General features: G+C 32.9%; 1 protein-coding gene across 1 annotated transcript; it reads right to left on the bottom strand.

Moving 5' to 3' along the window:
- Window positions 1-1,095: 1,095 nt before the first annotated feature.
- On the bottom strand, window positions 1,096-24,261 carry LOC143068266 (uncharacterized). Its single transcript, XM_076242188.1, has 3 exons — window positions 23,854-24,261; window positions 13,568-13,861; window positions 1,096-3,452 (listed from the first exon to the last, which is right to left on the bottom strand). The coding sequence occupies exons 1-3, from the start codon at window positions 24,251-24,253 to the stop codon at window positions 1,111-1,113; spliced, it is 3,036 nt and encodes a 1,011-aa protein (XP_076098303.1). The 5' UTR covers window positions 24,254-24,261; the 3' UTR covers window positions 1,096-1,110.
- Window positions 24,262-25,009: the final 748 nt, after the last annotated feature.

Consider the following 25,009-nt stretch of genomic DNA (forward strand, 5'->3'; position numbering starts at 1 on the left):
AGTTCACTTCATCAAAAAGAAATATAGCATACATATTTTTTTATTTTAGTAGTAAAACAAACAAATCTACCACAAAATTATTCAATCAATTTTACCAAAGAAAAAAAAAATCTTAAATTTTATCTTTAAATACAATGTCTTAAAGAAATCTATAAAACTTATGTAATTCAGAGGCGGATTTGGGGGGGGCCCCTTTTGAGAAAAAAATTTGGTTGCTTATATAGGGAATCACTAAAGCGTGACAAGATCGGGCCCCGTCTGATGAAAATTTCTGGATCCGCCACTGTAATCATATTCAAAACATTTAAAAATGAACAGTATTAAATTTCTTACAATATTTAATATACAGTCAACTATAGCTACTTAAAAAACAGGAACTTTTCAAATAAATCTGTCACTCCAATTATAATTGTGTGACAACACACTTACAATATGGTTTGTGTTCCTAGTAACAGGTGAAAATTATTTAAAACAGTTAGTGTTGTGCTTTATTTATAAAATAAACATTTTCTGTTCAAAGGGAAATAACTCATTCACATTAGAATAGAAGTACCACTTTTAGCTATTATAAAAGGGCAATACCTCAAAAAAGGAGAAAAGCGAAATTCGTGAAAATTGAAATTGATCTTCATTTAGTCACAGGAAACAACATATCTAAATTTGAATCAATTTCGTAAAAGCATTTCAATTTTATTGAACGAACACTTTTTTTCAACTGCCCTCCGGCCCACGTAAAACCCAAAATTTAAATCAATTACCAATTGTTTCTTCGAAAATCTAAAAAATTGTTTTTTGGCCCCTTTAACCACCAAACAGTTAACTTAGTTTATCAATAGTTATAATCTCAAATTTCTTTAACCTGAAGCGGGACAGACAGACTAAGGGACAGATGAACGAACTGACAAACGAACAGACCTGAAGCAGGACAGACAGATGAAGGGACAGACAAACAAACTGACAAACGAACAGACGGACGCACAGACACGAAAATATAAAACATATTTTCACAACTTTCATTAGACATACTAAGACTCATTTAATGGCACAGTGAGACAGTGAGTAAATAAGAATGTATTAAAAGAAAAAGAATAATAATTAACCAAATTCCTTTTATAATAAGCCTAAGGAGTATTTTTTTTTAGAGAGCAATTTGATGATTGACTGATAATCCTCTTTTTTCCCATTATCAACAATATTATTCATAAAATCTTCAAAGCATAAAACATCTTTTCTATCATGCTCTTCTCTCTTTTTATGTTCCTCCTTACTAAGACTGTTTTCTCTTTTAAAAACCCCTCTGTCTTTCTTATTTTCATCTATCACTTCCTTTTTGTCATTTTCATCACCTTCACATTCAAGTTTTTTAGGTGAAACACTACCATCCTTTTTTTTGTGGATCATTTTTTGGTCTTTAATTTTGTCTTTTGAGTTTTTGTTATAGTATTCAATCTGTCCACATTTAGCAAGTCCCTTAAGTCTTTTGCGTAATTTGTCTGTACAGTTAGAAGACTTCAAGTTCAGAACTTTAAAAATATCTATCTTTCCTAAGTATGCTGCAATATCAAGTGGAGTATATTTCTTCACATTTTCTGTATCAAGTACACATTTTCTTTCTGCGATCACAGATACAATCTCGGATGCTTCCTTCCGACTTAAACCCATTAGATAATGGAAGACAGTGTTTCCATATCTATCCAAAGGTGTACTCAATAGTTCAACAAATGCTCCTGAATGTATCCTTTTCTGAAACTCTGACAACAGAATATCAAAAGTCTGATTACTGTTGGCTGCATATCTATCTACTGCAGCTGTAACTAATCCACTTAGAATAAGAAAATCTGTTGTACCAGTTCCGTAAATCCACGGATCTTTACCTTGAGATGTTAATCTTTGAACTAGCCTAATTATTTTAAAAAGTGATACTTGAATTTCTGCTTTGATGCTGTTTTGTTCAATATCAAGTTGCTGCAGATTATCAGTGTATATTCCGAAACTATTACATATGAAAGCAATTTGACTAAAGAACACATTTACAAGCCTATTACCTGATGAACCCAAGTGTGTGTAAGTATATTCTGCTATTTTCACCAGTAAGTCATGATTCTCTGATACATGCTTCATAAACTTTTCATCAAAGATATGATGAAAATCTTTAGTAATCTTTATAACTAATTCATCTTCCAAACCAGTATAATCTTTACCTGATAAACGCCAGTATGTGCAAATATAATCTGCAACTTTTAGCAGCAATTTATCATCCTCAAATGCATGTATCACCAACCTCTCGCAAAGGATGTGATGATATTGTTCATCAATTTTAATAACTAGTTCATTTTCTAAAGCAGTATAATCTTCACTCCGTACAAACTCAGTAATATCTTGTAATGAACCATTTTGAAGTAGGTAATAAACCATAGAATCAGAGGACAGGAACATTGCTTTTGACAGACATGGATGAATAAACTGATACATGCCCTCGTGGAGTTTGAGGTATTTGTTGTTCATTCTATGTAATGCTTTTTCTATTGATATTTTCTGATCTTCATTTGAACCAGGCTTTTCTGGTATGTATTTAAACTGAAATAATGTTTGATATAGTTCAACAAGTTTTCTGCAGAGATTGGGATCATTTAGATCTAGTTGATGATTACTATTTTCCAAAATATAAACTAGAATACTGTATTCAGTTACTATGTCCATAGAATTGGAATTTTTTCTAGCAGTTTTATAAAGTTCTTTCAGTTCTTCAAAAAGATATCTTGGAGGATCGGTGAAATATGTTCGTCCTAAATGTAAATTATTTCTTTCAGAACAAAACGTTGAAGCACACAAGGGAAACCCTTTCCACGGCTCTTCATTCCTAATAACTTCAATGACATCAAGGTCAAGTGTTACTTGTACAGAAAAATCAGTCAAAATGTTTTGATCCCTGAAATTACTCTTTATAGATGCTGATATTTCAATGTTATTCTCTTTCATATATCTTCTTAAAATGTTTTCTTTTTCTTCAGCTGTTAAACAATTGTTCATGTCTATAAATGGTTTATCCTTTAATGGTATTATTTCTTGTACACTACTCACAATCTCTAAATCTAAATTCCTGCATGTCAATATCACTTTGATATTTCTTGCATCTAAAACTGGTAAAAGATGTTCCATAAAGGCATTGAGAGAATCATGAGTATACTGTTGATCATCAATGATTAATAATGCGTTGGCAATATCTGTATATGTTGAGTGATTTTCTGACAAATCGACAATCAAAACCATGTAATCTTTCTCATCATAAATCGATGCTAATTCTAGACATATTTTACTCTTCCCTGTTCCTTCTCTTCCAGTGATGACAACAATGTTATTTTCTTGCATATGTTTATCAATAGTTTCAAAAATGGCAGGACATATAAATGTGTTGTCTTCTCTGTGCTGACAAAGGGCCTTGTAAATCTTGACTGAAAGATATAAAAAGGTGTTATAGGTATATTTGAACATACATTATATATATTGATCTACTTTTTTGCATTAAACTTTATATTAATCTCATGAAAACAATGTCACATAAAAGAGAAATTTATTGTTTTTTTTCTAACTTTCTCTTCAAACATCATTGTTAGCTGCTTAATTATATGCACACAGTTCCGTTATATTAGTCAATGTGCAGATAACACCTACAAGCCTTTTCAATTCATGCATGGACCCCATTTTTCTACAATGCATGGTTGCTTTAGCAATTGCTTATGATATTTTTATCAGTAGCATGTAATAACTAAAGACGGTCAAATGACCTAAAGAGGTATTTTGAGAGGTTTAGCGCTATAAAACCAGGTTCAATCCACCATTTTCTACATTTGAAAATGCCTGTACTAAGTCAGGAATAAGACCGTTGTTGTCCATTCGTTCAATGTGTTTTATCATTTGATTTTGCCATTTGATTAGGGACTTTCCGTTTGTGAATTTTTGAATTTTCCTCGGAGATCAGTATTTTTGTGATTCTAATTTCTTTTGGTTACTTGTATTAAAGTGTAAATGTAAATCAATCAATTGTTTTAATTTCTGATTAGTTAAATCATTTACTAGTTGAAGTCTCTTGTTAACTAACAGTCCACCATTAGAAGCATTGACCCAGTGGTAGTTTATAACATTGATGATATGATACCAACTTTTCTGCTACATATGACATTATATTATCCCCTCCTTCTGAGCCTGGTGTAACAAACATAGGACAGTCTCAAGTTATCACAAAAATATAATTACATCGACGGTCTAATTCTAATATATCAAAGATCAGGAATCATCAATAGCAAACGTTAAAACCCCCATGCATATAGAACCTGACCCTAATCTCTTCATTAGAAAACAAAAAATTGAATTTGGAAAAGATTGATTGACTCTAATTTATTTAACTGAAGCGCCATTGATGCTGGTGTTTTTTTTATTATTATTTAAAACAATAACTCCTAAGGCCAAAAATAAAATATTGTTTGTTTCCTTTCCGATGCTGTAGTCAACGGGCGTTTTAAATCAAGGCATTTATGAATTGAAGCGTCTACATGATTCGAAATCAAGGAAAACAAACAAAATGCTTTACCACACGATTTGTTTGTGTGCAAGGGGGGTCTTTTTTGAAAATAAAAAAAAAACAAGAGGCTGTCACAACGACAGCAAACCGGATTTATTAACATTTATTTGTGTCCTGGCAATATCACAAGAACCATTACTGATGAATGGGGAAAGTGAAAATCGTCAATATCAAATTTGACCTCCATTTTGTCATCAGTATCAACATATTAAAATTTGAAAAGCTTAGATTGAATGGTTCATGAGTAAATGCAACAACGTGAATGGAAACGCCATTTTACGATCTTTCAAGAACCATAACTCCTGAACGGTAAAAGTCAAAATCGTCATTATTGAACTTGACCTCTATTTTGTCATCAGTAACAACATATAAAAATTTCAAAAGCTTTGGTTGAATGGTTCATGAGAAAATGCACGGACACGACGGGAAACACCATTTTTCAATCTTTCAAGAACCATAACTCCTGAACGGTATTAGTCAAAATCGTCATTATTGAACTTGACCTCCATTTTGTCATCAGTAACAGCATATTAAAATTTCGGAAGCTTTGGTAGAACAGTTCATGCATAAATGCACGGACACGACTGGAAACTCCATTTTTCAATCTTTCAAGAACCATAACTCCTGAACGGTAAAAGTCAAAATCGTCATTATTAAACTTGACCTCCATTCTGTCATTAGTAACAACATATTAAAATGTGGGAAGCTTTGGTAGAACAGTTCATGCGTAAATGCACGGACACGACTGGAAACTCCATTTTTCAATCTTTCAAGAACCATAACTCCTGAACGGTTAAAAAGTCAAAATCGCAATTATTGAACTTGACCTTCGTATAGTTGTCAGAAACGACCGACTGCCCGCCGTACATCCCCAAATCAATAACCGACATTTTTGTCACAAAAATCCGGTTAAAAATGAAGCATCTTTCAACCCTCTGATTGCATCTTGATTTGCTTTGTGTCTAACCTCTGTTCCTGATTTAAGGATAAAATCTTAAAGACTTTGAGTAAAAATGGTCTGACTCGTCTCGTGCTTTAAAATCTATCTACTTTGTCTTTGAACAGGTTGGGCACAAGTCAGGAAATGTGGGACACATGTATTCCCTGCTTTCAGGAAACGTCCCTGTTTTCTGGTGTAAAACAAACCCAGTTTAAATGGGGTTTGCTTTTTTAATTTATGGCATGAAAATTACAGAAGGGCACGTTATGACTGCATCAGTAGAATTCGCAAATTCTTATTAAAAGTATTTTAGGAAATACAAAACATGAATATAAAGTGAAGCCTTGTTTCTTCTATAACTCGGAAAAAAAAACCATACAAATCATTGTTTAGGAATCAATTGACCAAGGTGCATGATCCAGTTGTAACTGAACATAACTGAATTATGTTCACTTCTATTGAAAATATTTATTCATTGAATTTTAGTTCCCAAGTGATTAACATGCATGTATCTTTTTGTCATCTCATAATTGATGATCAAGGTATGAATTGGTGAACAAAGGAATTGTTTTGTTGTGAGTAATGCATATAATAATAATAAATACAATATTTATAGAGCGCATTATATAATAACAAAAATTACTCTAAGCGCTTCACATTTAAAAATATATAAAATACAAAAAAATACAAAAAAATACATAAAACATAAATTACAAAGCACTATCTTAAAAGAAGCAAACAAGCATATAAAAAAATTATAATTTTTTTAAAAAGAAACGAAAAATGCATGTACCCTAAAATATATACAAAACTGTCTAAAACTAATGCAGTCAATTAAAAGTATATATAAAATCTACAAGAAATCCTCAAAAGCAGTCCTAAATAAATGAGTCTTGAGTTGCTTTTTAAAAACATCTATTAAGAATTTACACTCCGTAAAGACGATGGAAAATTGTTCCAGAGTGTAGGCGCAGCCTTGTCAAAACGCCTCTCACCGTAGATTTTCGTTCGAACGTCATTTGGAGGATGTAAGAGCATACTATTTTCCGACCTGAAGGATCTACTTGGCTTGTATGGCGTAATTAAATTTTGCATCAAATTAGACTTGAAATAAGCTTGATTTTTTTAACTAAAAAAACACTTGCTATTATTAAGCATTGTTATCACAAGTAGAATGTGTGCTTTTGTAGATTTCATTACATTAAATGAATAGGGAAAAAGGAGGTCTAGCTATATACTGTTTTTTTTAAAGTCATAAGAAACGAGTGACCCGTGAAAAATAATGTTCTTCCAATTCTTGAACCAATGCATACAAACATCATTAACTTAGTCTTCTGTGAACGAATTTATCTTTTTTTTCGTGTAAATTTCGTATAATCGTCAATTATTTTTTTTCAATCGATCAGTGTTGTTAAAATATGGCAGGTAATTAAAGTTTGGCAGTGGCTATTTGACCGGCACCGGCAAAATAGCAAATTTGCTATTTGACCGACACCGGCAAAATAGCAAATTTGCTATTTAGCCGGCTCTGATTAAATTCTATTTCACTGGAATTAAAATTTAAGAATAATAATTAAATATCAAATTTTATTTTAAAAACTTTTGTTACTGTTGCTCATATAAACACTTAAACTTCTTATCTTAAAAAAAATAAGAAACTATGTTGCGTACACATACAAAAAATTTACAAAAATGAAGAAAGAATAGAATAGAAGTAATAAGATATATTAAAAAGTGAAATACAAATATAATAGTCACTTTGTAGCTATACTACATTCCAGAACTAGTATACTCTTTTTATTTACGGAACCAGCATTGTGATTGTGTTGCTGATGCAATGACAGAATGGTCTTTCAGTACCATGAGAAGACTTGAGAAATACAATTATAATTAAGCAATTATCTGGCTAGTCTTTTGAACATAAACCGTGAAAAAAAATCATCTGACACATTTTATTTCAGTAGAGTGGGGTGCTCCTTTTCGCCATATCTTTCCATGTTTTCTTCAGTTTATGTTCAGGTCTTTGTGTGTTTGAAATATACTGATATTTCTATATGAAGATAACTTCAAATGCAAATATTCTTAGCTTTAAAACATGTTTGTTTTGAGAAAAATCATCGGAAAATTTGGAATAAAGTGTGTTTGAATTTTCCTGATGTTTTGTCAACGGGGGACACATATTCGCCGTTTTTACACATTTATTTAAAACCAAATAACTGTAGCTTTAAACAATATTTATCAAATAAGTTTCATTATAAATGAATAGCAGACATTTGGAAAGTGTATAAAACTGAAATTTAGGGCAATCAGTCAAAGAATTACTAAGAAATTCTTCTTTGAAATCTTTTTTTCATTCAGGAAATTGGCTGAAAATCGTTGTCCGTTTTCGGTCCATTCCGGTAAGTGCTGAAAGTTGGTCTCATTTTAAAAAATAATCATATTTGTTATAAAAATATAATTTACCGCCATATATTTCTACCATTTCAACCATCCTTTGAAGTTTTTGCACCTCAAAATTGCAAAACGGCGAAATTGTGTCCACGGCGAATATGAGCGCCCCACTCTATAAGAAAGAAAAGGAAATGGTCCTTGATTTTATAATTATATTTGAGATTTAAAAGTTGAAAAAAGACTAAAACATAGAGAAATTATTTTTTTCCTCAAATTTATTTATCAAATATTTAGTTTCAAAAGTGGATTTTTTACTGCTGAAAATATGATTATTGTGAGGTCATGTTAAGTCCCAGGAAATTGCGAGAATGCAGGATTTTTCCCAATTAACACCATAGCTTCTGGGGACCTTGAGCGGCCCCAAGACCCCTCGCCATATGACTTACCCCAGGCTTTGAGTACACATCATTTTGGCCACATGATGTAGATTCAAAGGAAGCCAGTGTAATGTTTAGTTCCTGTTTGGAGTAGCAAAAATTTTCTTGAGCTAGACTAAAACAACTTCCAAAGGCAAAGAATTGGTTTTATAACAATTGCCAATATTAATTCATGTGTCCAATTAAAATTCATAGCAAACAAGTTAACTATTAATATTGTCTGTCATGTCTGTTTTATAATGTAGTTTTGCATAACAATAGTGTTATCACTGGCAGGATATTTAAACCATAGATTTTACACAGATTTGAAAATCAACTTTTTTATAAATATTTTAGAAAAAAATATTTTTAATAAGGGAGCTACCATTTGATTTTTATGGGGGGGGGGGGGGGGGGGGGGGGGGCTTGGATGAAAAATTTTGTCCTGCATTTTTTTTTAGCTGAAATCACTGTCCTGCCTTTTTATTTTTCACTCTGTTCGGTCCTGCCTTTTTTTTTTTAGTTTATCCTGACTTTTTTTTACCTAAATTGTCGTCCTGACTTTTTTTTTTGGCAAGTGCCTCATCCTGCCTTTTTATTTTACTCAAAACTCTTGTCCTGCCTATTTTTTTCAAATTTCATCCAAGCCCCCCCCATTATAAAGTTATAAATTATTTGTTTAAGAACATCTTTAATATTTTATTTTTGATTGTACTGTATTTTTAATGCTTGATATTGAGATAAAATTATTTTAAATTATTATAAATCTTTTTTTTCTACTAATCACATCAATGAACAGTATTATTCAGTGCCGGCTAAATAGCAAATTTGCTATTTTGCCGGTGCCGGTCAAATAGCAAATTTGCTATTTTTCCGGTGCCGGTCAAATAGCCACTGCCTTAAAGTTTAAGTTTTGAATCCGAAGTTAAACGATAATGTCACCTGTTTGTCAACAATTGACAAAAAATCAACAAAAAAGCATGGAAATTGCGCACGTGTTTAACATGTAAATTCAGATAATAGTTTATTTTAAGGACATCCATGCGTATTGTGATCACTGGATTTTTACGAGATGGGTCACACTGAGGTCACTTTGCATACGGAAAATATGTCGGGGGAATTGCTTAATTCCTTCCAGAAGCAATTAAAATAAAGTAAACTTCTTCTAAATATGAATAAATTAAAGAATTTTCTTCAAAAAAAGTATATGTACATAAGTTTTATAATGAAAACTATCCATTGAGTTATAAAAAAACATATGCATTATTTTTTTTGATTTGAGGTTTCTTAATTATGACTTTAACACCAGAAAACTGGGGTGAATACTGAATTAGAATACAGGGAATACCCTACTTTTCTTGACTTGAGCCTTACCTGTTGAATTTTGCACAAATTCAATATAGAACACCATATCGAGGAATAAAATAAAATAATTTGCCTACCTACCTACCCATACCATAACAACCTCAGTCAGGAGAGGGGAAACAAAGGTATTTTTAATGTTGGCCTAAACACTAAAACTAAAAGTTGTAAACATCTGACTTGACATCTATTTTGTATTGGTAAATTTTAAAAGAGAGGAGAAAGATACCAAAGGGACCATGAAAGTTGAAAATAATAATAAAATGTGAAAATTGATTGAAGCAACCCTTTTTAAGTTATTGCACAATAAAGACATGAAGAAATAAGTCAAGAACCTAACTTTATGAATAACAAACGAATGGCAAAACTTCAACATATCTGCAATCTTCTAGTGAATTTTTAGGGACTTTGTTGTTTTTTATACAAAACTTGTTCACACATTCATAAGCTTTGGCTGAAATGACAACCTCTAAAGTCTTGAAAATTGAGAAAGAAATCATCAAACAATTCCATAATCATGATAATAGCAGGTGCATCACTTAAACATATGTACAATTTTCCCGTGAAGTTTCAGGAATCTAAGTCAAGAAATGTTAAAGGAGTTGCATTAATTACACAAAATGTATACCCTGTTTTAAAAAATTTGCTGTGAAATGACTACGTTATTGAAATTCTCACAGTAAAAATAAAAATTGACCAAAAAATTATCAAATAATTCAATAAAAGCTGGTGCACAATTTAAATTCCCTTAGAATTTCAGGGATCTATGTTAATAACCGTAGAATGAGTTGATTGCCCACATGATCTACTCATTTTTTAACACCGTCCATCTATCTGCCTGACACCACCAATAAGCCTGTGTCGGACTTCCTTGAACATAGCTCAAATCGAAAAAAGACAGATAGCAAACTTCAAAACCCTTTATAGAAAACTTACAAATAAGCAACATGAACCTTATTAAAAATTCACCCGGGTTCAGTGTAACCCAGTGTCTTGCCTACTTTTGCTGTTAATCGCAGGCTCAACATAAATGAGGAAAAAAATAATAAAAAATATTCCCCTTGATACTATCTTTCGATTGTAAAAAGCTTCTGTCTAAGTTTGGTAAAAACCCAGGATAGTTTATGAATCTAATAAATGTTTTAAAAAATTTAACTGCAGACTGTATGTTATGATAACTGGAAGAATAAAAGAACTGTAAGCCCTGTAGGCTGTTAACCAAAAATTAAGGCAAATGTAATTATGAAAACTGTAGCAGTAATGCTTCATTTTTTTTAAAATTTGTAAGAACAAACATTAAACAGAGAATAGAGTGAGTGGTGTACTGAAATTTGGAAGTCTCTAAACTGTTGATTCCAATGGGTTTTGTTAGTAACGGCATATATTTTCCTATATTCTGAACAAACATTAAACATTTGTATATATATTGTAAATTTATGTTTATTTAATTAATTGATTATTAATAAGGCAAATTAATTAATATTTCATCAAGGTTTCAAAAGCAATGCATATATCAATATAAATGACCCTCATCTTCACCCCAAGTCAATGATGTGACTCCATACCAAGATTGGAATAAAATGACATGTGATTATAAAACAGTTCGTTAATCATTCTTGGGCTTTACAATGCTTGAACGATTTATTTGTTTTCTTTAAAATGTCCCATAAATGAAATTAGAAGGTCCAGAAATAAAATAATTTAAGTAAATTCAATTAACCTAGACTCATTTTTTGCATCAATAAAATTTTAAAATAAACAAGTAATACATGTAATAGGATGCCATTACAAAGTCTCCAAAACAAAGCTCCCATAATTCATCATTCCCATGGTTGCCTGAAATTGGGCAAAGTCCAGTACATATTGGTTTCAGGTGCTGTAAAGTGATATGCATATGTGGCCCTGTATGTCATTCAAATCTTTTTGAAATGACAAACAGGAATAAATATGGTTGAGGAGTGGGAATCTCGACCGTTTACAAGTTCTCAAACTGGAGCGAGTGGGGTGACCCCAGGGACTCCCTATATATTTCATTCGATTTGTTATATTGTACTATTCATGATCACGTAAATATATATTGTTTAGGGTTGGGGATCTTGACTGTTTACAAGTTCCCAAAGAGGAAAGGGTATGGTGACCCCAGGGACTCCCCATATATTTCATTTGATATTTTATATTGTCCCATACATAAATATATATGGTTTAGGGTTGGGGATCTGGACCATTTTCAAGTTCTCAAACAGGTGGGGGTGGGGTGTCCCAAGGGACTCCACTCCCTATAGATTTCATTTGATTTGTTATATTGTCCCATACATGAATATATATGGTTGAGGGGTGGGGATCTCAACCGTTTTCAAGTTCTCAAACCGGAAGGGGTATGTCCCCTAGGGACGCCCCCTATATTTCATTTGATTTGTTTTATTGTCTTATAAATGATTACATATGGTTTAGGAATTGGGATCTCAACCATTTCCAAGTTCTCAAACAGGAGGGGGTGGGTTGACCACAGAAACTCGATCCCATGTATTTCATTTGATTTGTTATATTGTCCAATACATGAATTTATATGGTTTAGGGTGGGGATCTCGACCATTTCCAAGTTTTCAAAAAGATGGGGGTGGGTTGACACCGGGGACTCCCCAAATTATTTTCATTTGATTTGTTTTATTGTCCCATACAAGTATATATATGGTTTACGGGTGGGGGATCATGACCGTTTACAAGATAAAAGCACATTTTCAAATTGAAGGGGATTGGGACGATCCCAAGGGACTCATCCTATACTTTATTTGATTTGTTTTATTGTCCTGTTGTTATTACGGAAGACCTTGTTTGTCTATCATGTATGAAGAAAGTGTTCAATTAGTTAAAAATAACATAATAGCCAGCTAGATAATAACAATGGCACATATTTCTGCACTCACTGGGTAGAACACAAATCTAGTGTTCTCGCATAAGGCAGCTTTAATAACTGCCAAAAAAAGTCCATTTATAAGTGAAATACAGAAAAACAGGTACAAATTTTTTTTTTATTCTAGATACATTTGTACTAGCTTTTAATCATAAAAGAGCATCTGTCAGAGTTGGGTACAAATCCTTAATAGTATAAGAAAGTAAATAAAATCTTAAAAACTTCCAGCACAGAGTGAATGTAATGTTCCCTGGCAGAAAAACAAAGTCCATTTATAAGTATAATACGGAAAAACAGAAACTTTTTTTACAAAATTTACTTCTGGATTCTTTCTAGGATAGTTTAAGAAAGTTATTAAAATTTCAAAATCTTTAACCACAGAGTGAATATTTGTGGATGCCGCCGGCATCAGGATCTCACGTTCTCTGGAAAGGTTAGCAAATTCTGTTGCACATGTGGCACCTTCGTTTTGCCCATGGTGATACCAGTTATGTAATAGGTAGAGAACATTACAAGAAAAAGCTAGCAACTAAAATGAAAACTAGATAAGTTTTCAGGTTGCAATCACGTGTTAAATTACTGTTAATATAATTTCCACTCGTTCATATTCATCCAAATGTTTTGAACAAGATTGACAACAATGCAACATACTAAAAAGTAATCTTTTATGTAAAGTTAAGCTATAAATTTGTGCAAAATACGAGATCACTAAGCTAAAGACTTTTCTATTGTTCAAGAAGAAAATGATTATCATAAGAGAAACAGGTTTTGTAACCATGGCAACTGAGTAGAATTGGATATCACTTGATATACTCTCCTTATTTAAAATAAAAAGCAATAATAAACTTGACAAAGTCTTCTTCATTATCATATTGAAAATTTGAGTTGATATCCAATTCTCACTTGTTATCAACCTTTTACATACATGAATACTGTGTTGAACTTGATTACCATACATACATACATACCTTGAGGTATTATTTTCAGTTTAAACAAAGCCTTCTGTCTTTCTCCATTATCATATATCAGCAAGCATGAATATTTTCCAGCATTTCCTAATGTTGTGATCTTTATGGTTAGGGATGGAACTTCAGTGACACCTCCACTGTACTGTTTATTACTAAGGTCCATCTCTGTCCATATGTCACTTTCTTTAAACCATTTGACTGCTACAAGTTTCTGTTGACCATCAGTATGATGTTCCATAGTTATATCATCTCCTTTATAAACAGTGTATAATTTTGGTTCTGATTGTTCAAAGTCTGAAAACAAGAATCATTTTATGGATAAAGCTTTTTTAAATACTGTAAATAACCAGTAGACGTTTCAACGTTTTCTATCTTGATTTATTACCACAGCTGGTCACCAAAGTCTATGTGCATATAAAACTAAGGACACATATGGCTTTTTGACAAAATTGTGTTTTGATGATAGTTATGTGTTTGTAGATCTTACTTTACTGAACATTCTTGCTACTTACAATTATTTCTTTCTATAATGAACATGGCCTAGTAGTTACAGTTGAAAATATTTCATAAAAATTTACAAATTTTATGAAAATTGTTAAAAATTGACTATAAAGAGCAATAACTCCTTGAGGGGTCAATTGACCATTTTGTTTATGTTGACTTAATTTTCAGTCTTACTTTGCTGTACATTATTGCTGTTTACAATTTATCTCTATCTATAATAAAATTCAAGATAATAACCAAAAGCTGCAAAATGTTCTTAACATTACCAATACAGGGGCAGCAACCCAACAACGGTTTGCCTAAATGGTCTGAAAATTTCAGGAAAGATAGATCATGACCTAATGAACAATTTTATTCAATCAGATTTGCTCTAAATACTTAGGTTTCAGAGATATGTGCCAACAACAGCATCTTACCCTATGTACTATTTTTAGCCATGGCAGCCATCTTGGTTTTGCAGGCAGGGTCATTGAACAAATTTTTTAAACCAGATTCCCTTATGATAATTGTGGACAAATCTGGTTAAATTTGTCTTAGTAGTTTCAGGAGAAGATTGAAAAAAATGATCACAAAAATTTACGAAAAATGGTTAAAAATTGACTATAAAGGGCAATAACTCCTAAAGGGGTCAACTGACCATTTCGGTCAAGTTGACTTATTTGTAAATGTTACTTTGCTGAACATTATTGCTGTTTACAGTTTATCTCTATCTATAATAATATTCAAGATAACCAAAAACAGCAATATTTCCTTAAAATTATCAATTCAGGGGCAGCAACCCAACAACGGGTTGTTCGATTTATCTGAAAATTTCAGGGCAGATAGATCTTGACCTGATAAACAATTTCACCCCAAAGTCAGATTTGCTCTAAATGCTTTGGTTTTTGAGTTATAAGCCAAAAACTGCATTTTACCCCTATGTTCTATTTTTAGCCATGGCGACCATCTTGGTTGGTTGGCGGGGTCACCGGACACATTTTTTAAACTAGATACCCCAATGATGATTGTGACCAAGTTTGGTTTAATTTGGCCCAGTAGTTTCAGAGGAGAAGATTTTTGTAAAAGTTAAAGACGACGGACGACGCCGGACGACGGACGCCAAGTGATGGGAAAAGCTCACTTGGCCCTTCGGGCCAGGTGAGCTAAAAAATAAAAAAGTTCTGTTTTGAAAAAAATAGGTGCGGGCGGGTCCGTCGAACAAGGAATCAAATTGGTGTGGCCTAAAGGGCAATAACTTCTTCAGGGGTCAACTGACCTTTTTTGTCATGTTGACTTGTTTGTGGATCTTACTTTGCTGAACATTATTGCTGTTTACAGTTTATCTCTATCTATAATAATATTCAAGATAATAATCAAAAATAGCAAATTTTCCTTAAAAATTTCCAATTCAGGGGCAGCAACCCAACAACCAGTCGTCGGATTCAGCTGAAAATTTCAGAGCAGATAGATCTTGAATTGCAAAAAAAATTAGCCCCATGTCTGAATTGCTCTTAATGCTTTGGTTTCAGAGTTACAAGCCAAAATCTACATTTTACCCCTATGTTCTCTTTTTACCTATGGCAGCCATCTTGGTTGGTTGGCTGGGTCAAGCCACACATTTTTTAAACTAGATACCCCAATGATGATTGTGGCAAAGTTTGGTTGAATTTTGACCAGTAGTTTTAGAGGAGAAGATTTTTGTAAAAGATTAGTAAAAATTACGAAAAATTAGTAAAAAATGACTATTAAGGGCAATAACTCCTTAAAGGGTCAACTGACCATTTTAGTCATATGAACTTATTTGTAGATCTTACTTTGCTGAACATTATTGCTGTTTACAGTTTATCTCTATCTATAATAGTATTCAAGATAATAATCAACAAGAGGCTGTCACAACGACAGCAAACCGGATTTATTAATATTTATTTGTGTCCTGGCAATATCACAAATACCATTACTGATGAATGGTGAAAGTGAAAATCGTCAATATCAAATTTGACCTCCATTTTGTCATCAATATCAACATATTAAAATTTGAAAAGCTTAGATTGAATGGTTCATGAGTAAATGCAACAACGTGAATGGAAACGCCATTTTACAATCTTTCAAGAACCATAACGCCTGAACGGTAAAAGTCAAAATCGTCATTATTGAACTTTACCTCTATTTTGTCATCAGTAACAATATATAAAAATTTCAAAAGCTTTGGTTGAATGGTTCATGAGAAAATGCACGGACACGACTGGAAACACCATTTTTCAATCTTTCAAGAACCATAACTCCTGAATGATGAAAGTCAAAATCGTCATTATTTAACTTGACCTCTATTTTGTCATCAGTTACAATTAAACATATTAAAATTTGGGAAGCTTTGGTAGAACAGTTCATGCGTAAATGCACGGACACAACTGGAAACTCCATTTTTCAATCTTTCAAGAACCATAACTCCTGAACGGTACAGGTCAAAATCGTCATTATTGAACTTGACCTCCATTTTGTCATCAGTAACAACATATTAAAATTTGGGAAGCTTTGGTAGAACAGTTCATGGGTAAATGCACGGACACGACTGAAAACTCCATTTTTCAATCTTTCAAGAACCATAACTCCTGAACGGTAAAAGTCAAAATCGCCATTATTGAACTTGACCTTCATTTAGTTGTCAGTAACAACATATTAAAATTTTAAAAGCTTTGGCTGAACGGTTCATGAGTTAATGCAAGGACAACATTTGATTGCCGCCCGCCCGACCGCCCGACTGCCCGACTGCCCGGCCGCCCGGCCACCGTACATCCCCAAATCAATAACCGACATTTTTGTCACAAAAATCCGGTTAAAAACTGAAAAATTTACTTAAAATTACCAATTTTAGGGCAGCAACCCAACAATGGGTTGCAGGATTCATCTGAAAATTTATGAGGGGATAGATCTTATTTTGATGTACATTTTTAAATCTTGAAAAAATTTCTTAGTTTCAAAGATATAAAGCAACAAGAATGTGTCCCCAGTACACACATGCCCCACTCGCACTATCATTTTCTATCTTCAGTGGACCATGAAATTGGGGTAAACCCTCTAATTTGGCATTAAAATTAAAAAGATCATATCATAGGGAACATGTTTACTAAGTTTGAAGTCGATTGGACTTCAACTTCATCAAAAACTACCTTGACCAAAAACTTTAACCTGAAGCGGGACAGAAGGACGGATGAACGAACGAACGGACTAACGAACAGAAGGACGAACGAACAGGCGGACAGACGAACGGATGCACAGACCAGAAAACATAATGCCCTTCTCCTATCGTAGGTGGGGCATAAAAACTGCATTTTACCACTATGTTCTAATTTAAGCCATGTCGGCCATTTTGTTTGGTAGGTGGGGTCATCGGACACATTTTTTAAACTATATACCACAATTATGATTGTGGCCAAGCTAGTTTAAATTTGTCCCAGTAGTTTCAGAGAAGAAGTTTTTTGTACAAGTTACAAAAAATGACGAAAAAGTTGTTAAAATTGACTATAAAGGGCAATAACTCCTTAAAGCATTCGCCCCCAAGAAGTTTCTGGAAAATCTGGCATTTTCGAAAATTTGCAATCATATGCAAATTATATGCAAATTAGCAGACTCTTGATGCTGTAACTGATGCTCATCTATTAAACTATATATTGAGATTTGAGGGTGGATGGCATGGGTGGGGGGTGGGGTGGGAGGTGGAAGATTTCCTCGTGGGTTTGAACCCACCCCCACTGAAAAATGGTAATTTTCCGTCTATTTTCCGATTTTAAAACGACTTTGAGAGGTGAACATTGACCAGACTGTGTTTCTTTGTCATTCAAGTCTTACCCTATAGATACAGCAGTCCATTCATGCTAACTGGGAGTTTATGGGACTTAAGTGTCTTGCTGGCGAATTATTATTGCTAAGTCAGGTCTGCCTAAAGGTCTGTTTTTACGGATTTTTGACAAAACGGTGACCTAGATTTTACCCACTAGTCTCCTATTGGCCATATTATACCTCTTTGTGTTCCTATACCACCTATGCATGAATTTACGATAATAGTTTATACCTACAATGACTACCAGTTCCGTAGTGGCCATCAAAATGCCCACCCCCACCTGATTTTGGCTACTTTTCACGTTTTTCCGATTTTGAACTCTTAAACAGCTTTCAAAGTGCCATATTTTCATAAACAGACGTCTGAGAAGAGTTTATTGACCATGAACTGCTTGGTTGAAGTCCCTGCTATCCTGACAGTTCAGGTTGGGCAGTTCAAACTAGAGGCTCTCAAGAGCCTGTGTTGCTCACCTTGGTCTATGTGCATATTAAACAATGGACACATATAAATTCATGACAAAATTGTGTTTTGGTGATCATGATGTGTTTGTAGATCTTACTTTACTGGACATTCTTCTTGCTACAATTATCTCTATCTATATTGAACTTGGCCAGTAATTACAGTGGAAAATATATTCTAAAAATTTCCAAAAATATATGAAAATTGTTAAAAAATGACTATAAAGGGCAATAACTCCTTAAGGTGTAAACTGACAATTTCGGTCATGTTGACTTATTTGTAGATCTTACTTTGCTGAACATTATTGCTGTTTACAGTTAATCTCTATCTATAAAAGTATTCAAGATAATAACCAAAAACGGCAAAATTTCCTTAAAATTACCAATTTATGGGCAGCAACCCAACAACAGGTTGTCCGATTCATCTGAAAATTTCAGAGCAGATAGATCTTGACCTGATAAACAATTTTACCCCCATGTCAGATTTGCTCTAAATGCTTTGGTTTTTGAGTTATAAGCCAAAAACTGCATTTTACCCCTACGGTCTATTTTTAGCCGTGGCGGCCATCTTGGTTGGATGGCCGGGTCACCGGACAAATTTTTTCAAACTAGATACCCCAATGATGATTGTGGCCAAGTTTGGATTAATTTGGCCCAGTAGTTTTAGAGAAGAAGATTTTTGTAAAAGATTACTAAGATTTACGAAAAATGGTTAAAAATTGACTATAAAGGGCAATAATTCCAAAAGGGGTCAACTGACCATTTCGGTCAAGTTGACTTATTTGTAAATCTAACTTTGCTGAACATTATTGCTGTGGACAGTTTATCTCTATCTACAATAATATTCAAGATAATAACCAAAAACAGCAAAATTTCCTTAAAATTACCAATTCAGGGGCAGCAACCCAACAATCGGTTGTCCCATTCATCTGAAAATTGTAGAGCAGATAGATCTTGACCTGATAAACAATTTTACCGCTTGTCAGATTTGCTCTAAATGCTTTGGTTTTTGAGTTGTAAGCCAAAAACTGCATTTTACCCCTATGTTCTATTTTTAGCCATGGCGGCCATCTTGGATGGTTGGCCGGGTCATCGGACACATTTTTCAACTAGATACCCTAATGATAATTGTGGTCAAGTTTGGTTAAATTTGGCCCAGTAGTTTCAGAGGAGAAGATTTTTGTAAAAGTTAACGACGCCGGACGACGACAGACGACGGAGGCCGGACGCCAAGTGATTAGAAAAGCTCACTTGGCCCTATGGGCCAGGTGAGCTAAAAAGGTATGGAGGGTCATACGGGCCATCAAAGAATGGTTGTCGCCATCACGCCTACAGGCAGGATTGGGGGTTAAAGGGTTAAGGCGTTGACTGACAATTTTGGTCATGTTGACTTATTTGTAGGTCTTATTTTGCTTAACATTATTGCTGTTTACAGTTTATCTATATCTATAATAGTATTCAAGATAATAACCAAAAACTGCAAAATTTCCTTAAAATTACCAATTCAGGGGCAGCAACCCAACAACAGGTTGTCTGATTCGTCTGAAAATTTCAGGGCAGATAGATCTTGACCTGATAAACAATTTTACCCCATGTCAGATTTGCTCTAAATGCTTTAGTTTTAAAGATATAAGCCAAAATATACATTTTACCCCTGTGTTCTATTTTTAGCCATGGCAGCCATCTTGGTTTGATGGCCAGGTCATCGGACACATTTTTTTAACTAGAAACCCCAAGGATGACTGTGGCCAAGTTTGGTTAAATTTGGCCCAGTAGTTTCAGAGGAGAAGATTTTTGTAAAAGTTTACGGACGACGTACGCAGGAAGACGGACGACGGACGACAGACGCAGAACGACGGACGCCAAGTGATGAGAAAAGCTCACTTGACCTTTCAGGTCAGGTGAGCTAAAAAGATTTTTGACTCACAGTTAAATTGACAAATTTATATATTAAGGGAGTCTTCAAATTTCCCTTTTATTACTTTCAATCCATGTTCTGTTAACATTTATTGGGGGCTGTTGTTTCAGTAATTAAATTTTCACACCTAGCAATGCCAGGTGATAGACAAAAAGACACATGTAACTTTATTTACCTGTAGTTTTATTTACCTTGAATTCTAATTACCTATACAATCATACGTTTTGAATCAAAAATATATGGATGATAAATTTTGAAATCATATGAAAATTTTTATAAATCATAAGAACATGTATGTAATATCCTAATTCATAACAACTAAATTATGAATTAATAGTAAAAGTGTTATAAATGAATAAAACATATCAAATTCATTGATTTTATAAGCTGACATATGAATAAAGACTAAAATTTGAGGATATTTGACTTTATATTAAGTTTTTACTTCAATTAATAGTAAAAACAACCATGAAAATTTCAATCGACCAGTATTTGCCAGTATTGACCACTTAGGGAGTATTGTCAAGGGCGGTAAATACCGCATGCAATAAATACCACTGGTAAATACCGGGGGTGGTATTAACTGCGCAACCTTGCAACAACCAGTTGTACAATTCATCTGAAAATTGCAGGGCAGATAGATCTTGACTTGATAAACATTTTACCCCGGTCAGATTTGCTCTAAATTCTTTGGTTTCAGAGTTATAAGCCAAAATCTACATTTTACCCCCATGTTGGACATCTTGGTTAATTGGCAGGGTCACCGGACGTATTTTTAAACTAGATACCCCCATGATGATTGTGGCCAAGTTTGATTAAATATTAGGCCCAGTAGTTTTGTAAAAGTTAACTACGACGACGGAAGACGATGCCGGACGCCAAGTGATGAGAAAAGCTTACTTGGCCCTTTGGGCCAGGTGAACTAAAAATTTGTAAGGGTTCCATGGAACCCAGTGTCTCGCCTACTTTTGCTGTTAATTGCATACTCAACAAAAATGAGGAAAAACATCAATAAAAATTTCCCTCTCGATACTGTCTTTTGATTGAAAGAAGCTTCCAAGTTTGGTAAAAATCCAGGATAGTTTATGAATCTAATAAATGTTTTATAAACTTTAACTGCAGACTGTATGTAATGTTAACTGGAAGAAAAACTAACTCCATTTATAAGTAAAATACGGAAAAAGGGAAATTTTTTTTACAAAATTTACTTCTGAATAATAATTTGTGATCAGAAACAAGCTTTTGTCCAAGTTTGGTAGAAATCCAGAATAGTTTAAGAACATTATAAAAATTTTAAAAACTTAAACCACAGAGTGAATGTTTTGTTTCTGGCAAAAAAACCAAGTCCATTTATAAGTAAAATACAGAAAAGTGGAAATTTATTTTTACAAAAATTTCTTCTTGATACTATCTTATGATCATAAACAAGCTTCTGTCCAAGTTTGGTACAAATCAAGGATAGTTTATGAAAGTTATTAAAATTTTAAAAACGTTAACCACAGAGTGAATGTAATGTTTCCTTGCAAAAAAACTAAGTCCATTTATAAGTAAAATACTGTAAAATTGGAATTTTATTTTTACAAAATTTACTTCTGGATACTTTCTTATGATCATAAACAAGCTTCTGTCCAAGTTTGGTAGAAATCCAGTATAGTTTAAGAAAGTTATTAAAATTTCAAAAACTTAAACCACAGAGTTAATATTTGTGGACGCAGCTGACGACGGAATGTAGGATCGCTTAGTCTCGCTTTTTCGACTAAAGTCAAAGGCTCGACAAAAAGCAAACATTTTCATGCATAGCTTACCGTCAATAATGTTTTAAAGTTTAAGATTACAAGAAGGTGTCAGAAAAGCAATAAAATTTTACTACTCATCTGTCATCAGTGCAAAGCTGTTGACCAAGTTAAAGGACATTCTATTCAGTATTAAGAATAAATGTGTGACGGAAACTTGAAAGCTCATTAAATGTATTGACAAATTCAAAGCATTGGCAAACAGAAAGTTGGTTTCTACAATAATAACTCAAAATACAAAATATAGGTAAAAATTTTCATTGAGGATTTGACAGACAATCTTGGCTGTGTTCACCTTTTTGTAGATGTTGTCTTGCTGATAATTTTTGCTCTTTACAGGTTATATCTATCGAACAAAGTTCCCAAAAATATACAAAAATGAGTAATAAACAGAGTTTTGACCAAAATAACTTATGATAGATATTTTCCTGCTAACATTTTTGCTTTAAAATTTCTATCTAGACATTAAAGTTTTAAGATAACAAAATGGTACAAATCCTTATTCAACGGCAAAAGGGGTAGGTCTGGTAAGGGCTGATTTTGGTCTCAAATTTCAGGTTCATCTAACAAAATATTCGGACACTTTTAAGTGTCTATTTCAATTGATACAATCAGTTTATGTGAAAGATTTTAACTGATTTTGTCATTAAAAACGCTCCAATTCAAGCTTAAAGCTTAAATAAAAAAAATCGTCACTTTTTAGTTTTTGTTAAAAAAGAAAGTGGCCGCATCCGTGTTCATCCTCAATCTTTATATATGTTATGTATTATTATCAAATACAACTTGCATTTCAATATTATGAATGAACACCAATGCGGCGCGGCCACTTTCATTTACAACGGAAACCGTCTAATGCTAAAATTGTGAAGATTTCAGTAATTTAGCATGACTTAATGATGTTAATACTCAATATGTGTGTATTGTATTGTATTGTCAAAAACAGCCCAATGGGCATATTTGTGTAGTAAAAGCATTCTAATTTCCAATAAATAGCTAAAAGATTACATTTTCACAATTTTGTAAAACTGCTATATTTTGGGGCCAAAAAGGGGTCTTACTGAACCTACTCCTTTGTAGATCTTATTTTGCTGATCATTTTTGCTACTTTATCTATTCCAGTTTTCTAAATAATATGTACAAACATACAAACTAATGATTACCTAAGAATTTGTCATTTAATGATCGAATCAATAAAATATTTCTGTAGGTAGACTGTAAATAAAAATGCATGAGTGATCAATAATATTTTCTTCCCTTTATTTTTTTCATAGAATACTGGACATCCTAGGTAAAGAAAACTTCAGGAAAAAAGCATGTTGAAAGTTTGGGTTAGGTGAATTAAAATACTTTACAGTTAGCATCATGGTAGACTCAACTCTAACAATACCAACAAGTCAATTAAATGTCCCAATTGTATTGTAAATTTTATAATCTGGTTGAACAATAGGTAAAGGTAAACAGAAACACCTATAGTCGAGTCACAGTAATTCATTTTTTTTCAAATTGATAATAGCACGCTTGATTCTTGTGCAAATTTGAAAATTTTATCTATTTTTAAAAATCCTCAATTTTCCCATGACATATCTCATTCTTGATTACTTACACAAAGAGAACAGAAATTTCCTGCTGTGAAATTCGATGATAGAAGTTTTTCTATGCTGTGACATATAGTAAATGATTGATCAGTTTGAAAGAATGACCAAGTCCTCTTAAAATGACCCCAAACTGTGGAAAATATATGTATCATAGCCGTATTGGAAGTATACATTTAGTTAGTAATTATATTTTCAACTAACCATCAGTATGTAATGCAATATCATCTGTGTGGAAGGCGGGAATATGTTGTAATACTGTCATAAATCCTGTCAACCAACCAACTCTTGATATCAAGTTCATACAGCTGCCAAACATATCATTCCTCAGACCAATAACATTTCTTACAATACATCTGTACTTTCCTTGATCTTCAGCATTAAAATTATTTATTGTCAACGATGGCCTTTTCCCAAAAATTATTTCATATTGTTTCTTAGAAGAAGTGATTTGTGTGAATTCACCATTTATTTCTTTCTGCCAGGTAACTGAACGAACAGGAATGTATGAATTAACATTACATTCTATTTTGACATTATCTCCATTCAAAATCATAAATTTATTTTCTTTATTTTTTACAGGCAGTTGGAACTTTAATATCATCAAAATGCTTGTTACATGTGGAACTGTAAAAATAAAAAGGATAAAACAATAAGTATGACAATTTTACAAAATATTTCTTCATACCATACATCATCATGATCATTGCAGATCCCATGTAACTTATCGACAATACCTGCGAAAATTTCATTTGATTATGTTTTGCATTTCCTATACAATATACTAATTACTTTGAAGCTCAGTGAACCCTGAAACTGAAGTCAAAGTCAACTGAACCATGTCACAGAGGGACCCATTTGGAAAGCCAACAGCCGAACAGGGTCAAAATTCTTAATTATTAAATTGTCAATTTGTAACGTGTATCTTTGTAATTTGTATCTTTGTAATTTCAATATTAAATTCGTAAATTGTCAATTTGTAACTTGCAGATGTGTAATTTCAAAATTCAAAATTGTTTCTTTATTGGCAAATCGTCTATTGATGTTTTAAAACTTGTAACATGTCGATTTTTAAATGTCCATTGTGAAATGTTATCACTGTAGTCTGTGTTATGCTAACTATCATTATGACAACAGATGACGCTCAGTTTCTTCTTCAGTGTATAAGCCTCCTGTAAATTGGAGCAACTCCATATGGAGTTTTTACCGAAGTAATTAGTTAAATCAAATATGTACAGCAAATGCATTTAAAAGAAAACAAATAGCTAATTAACAGGATTCACAATGTTAATCAATAACGTTTGTATTATATAAGTTAAAACGTTTGAAATTTGCATTTCATATGAAATCAAAAAAAATT

This window comes from Mytilus galloprovincialis, chromosome 3 (genome assembly GCF_965363235.1).
Source record: "Mytilus galloprovincialis chromosome 3, xbMytGall1.hap1.1, whole genome shotgun sequence".
Taxonomy (NCBI): domain Eukaryota; kingdom Metazoa; phylum Mollusca; class Bivalvia; order Mytilida; family Mytilidae; genus Mytilus; species Mytilus galloprovincialis.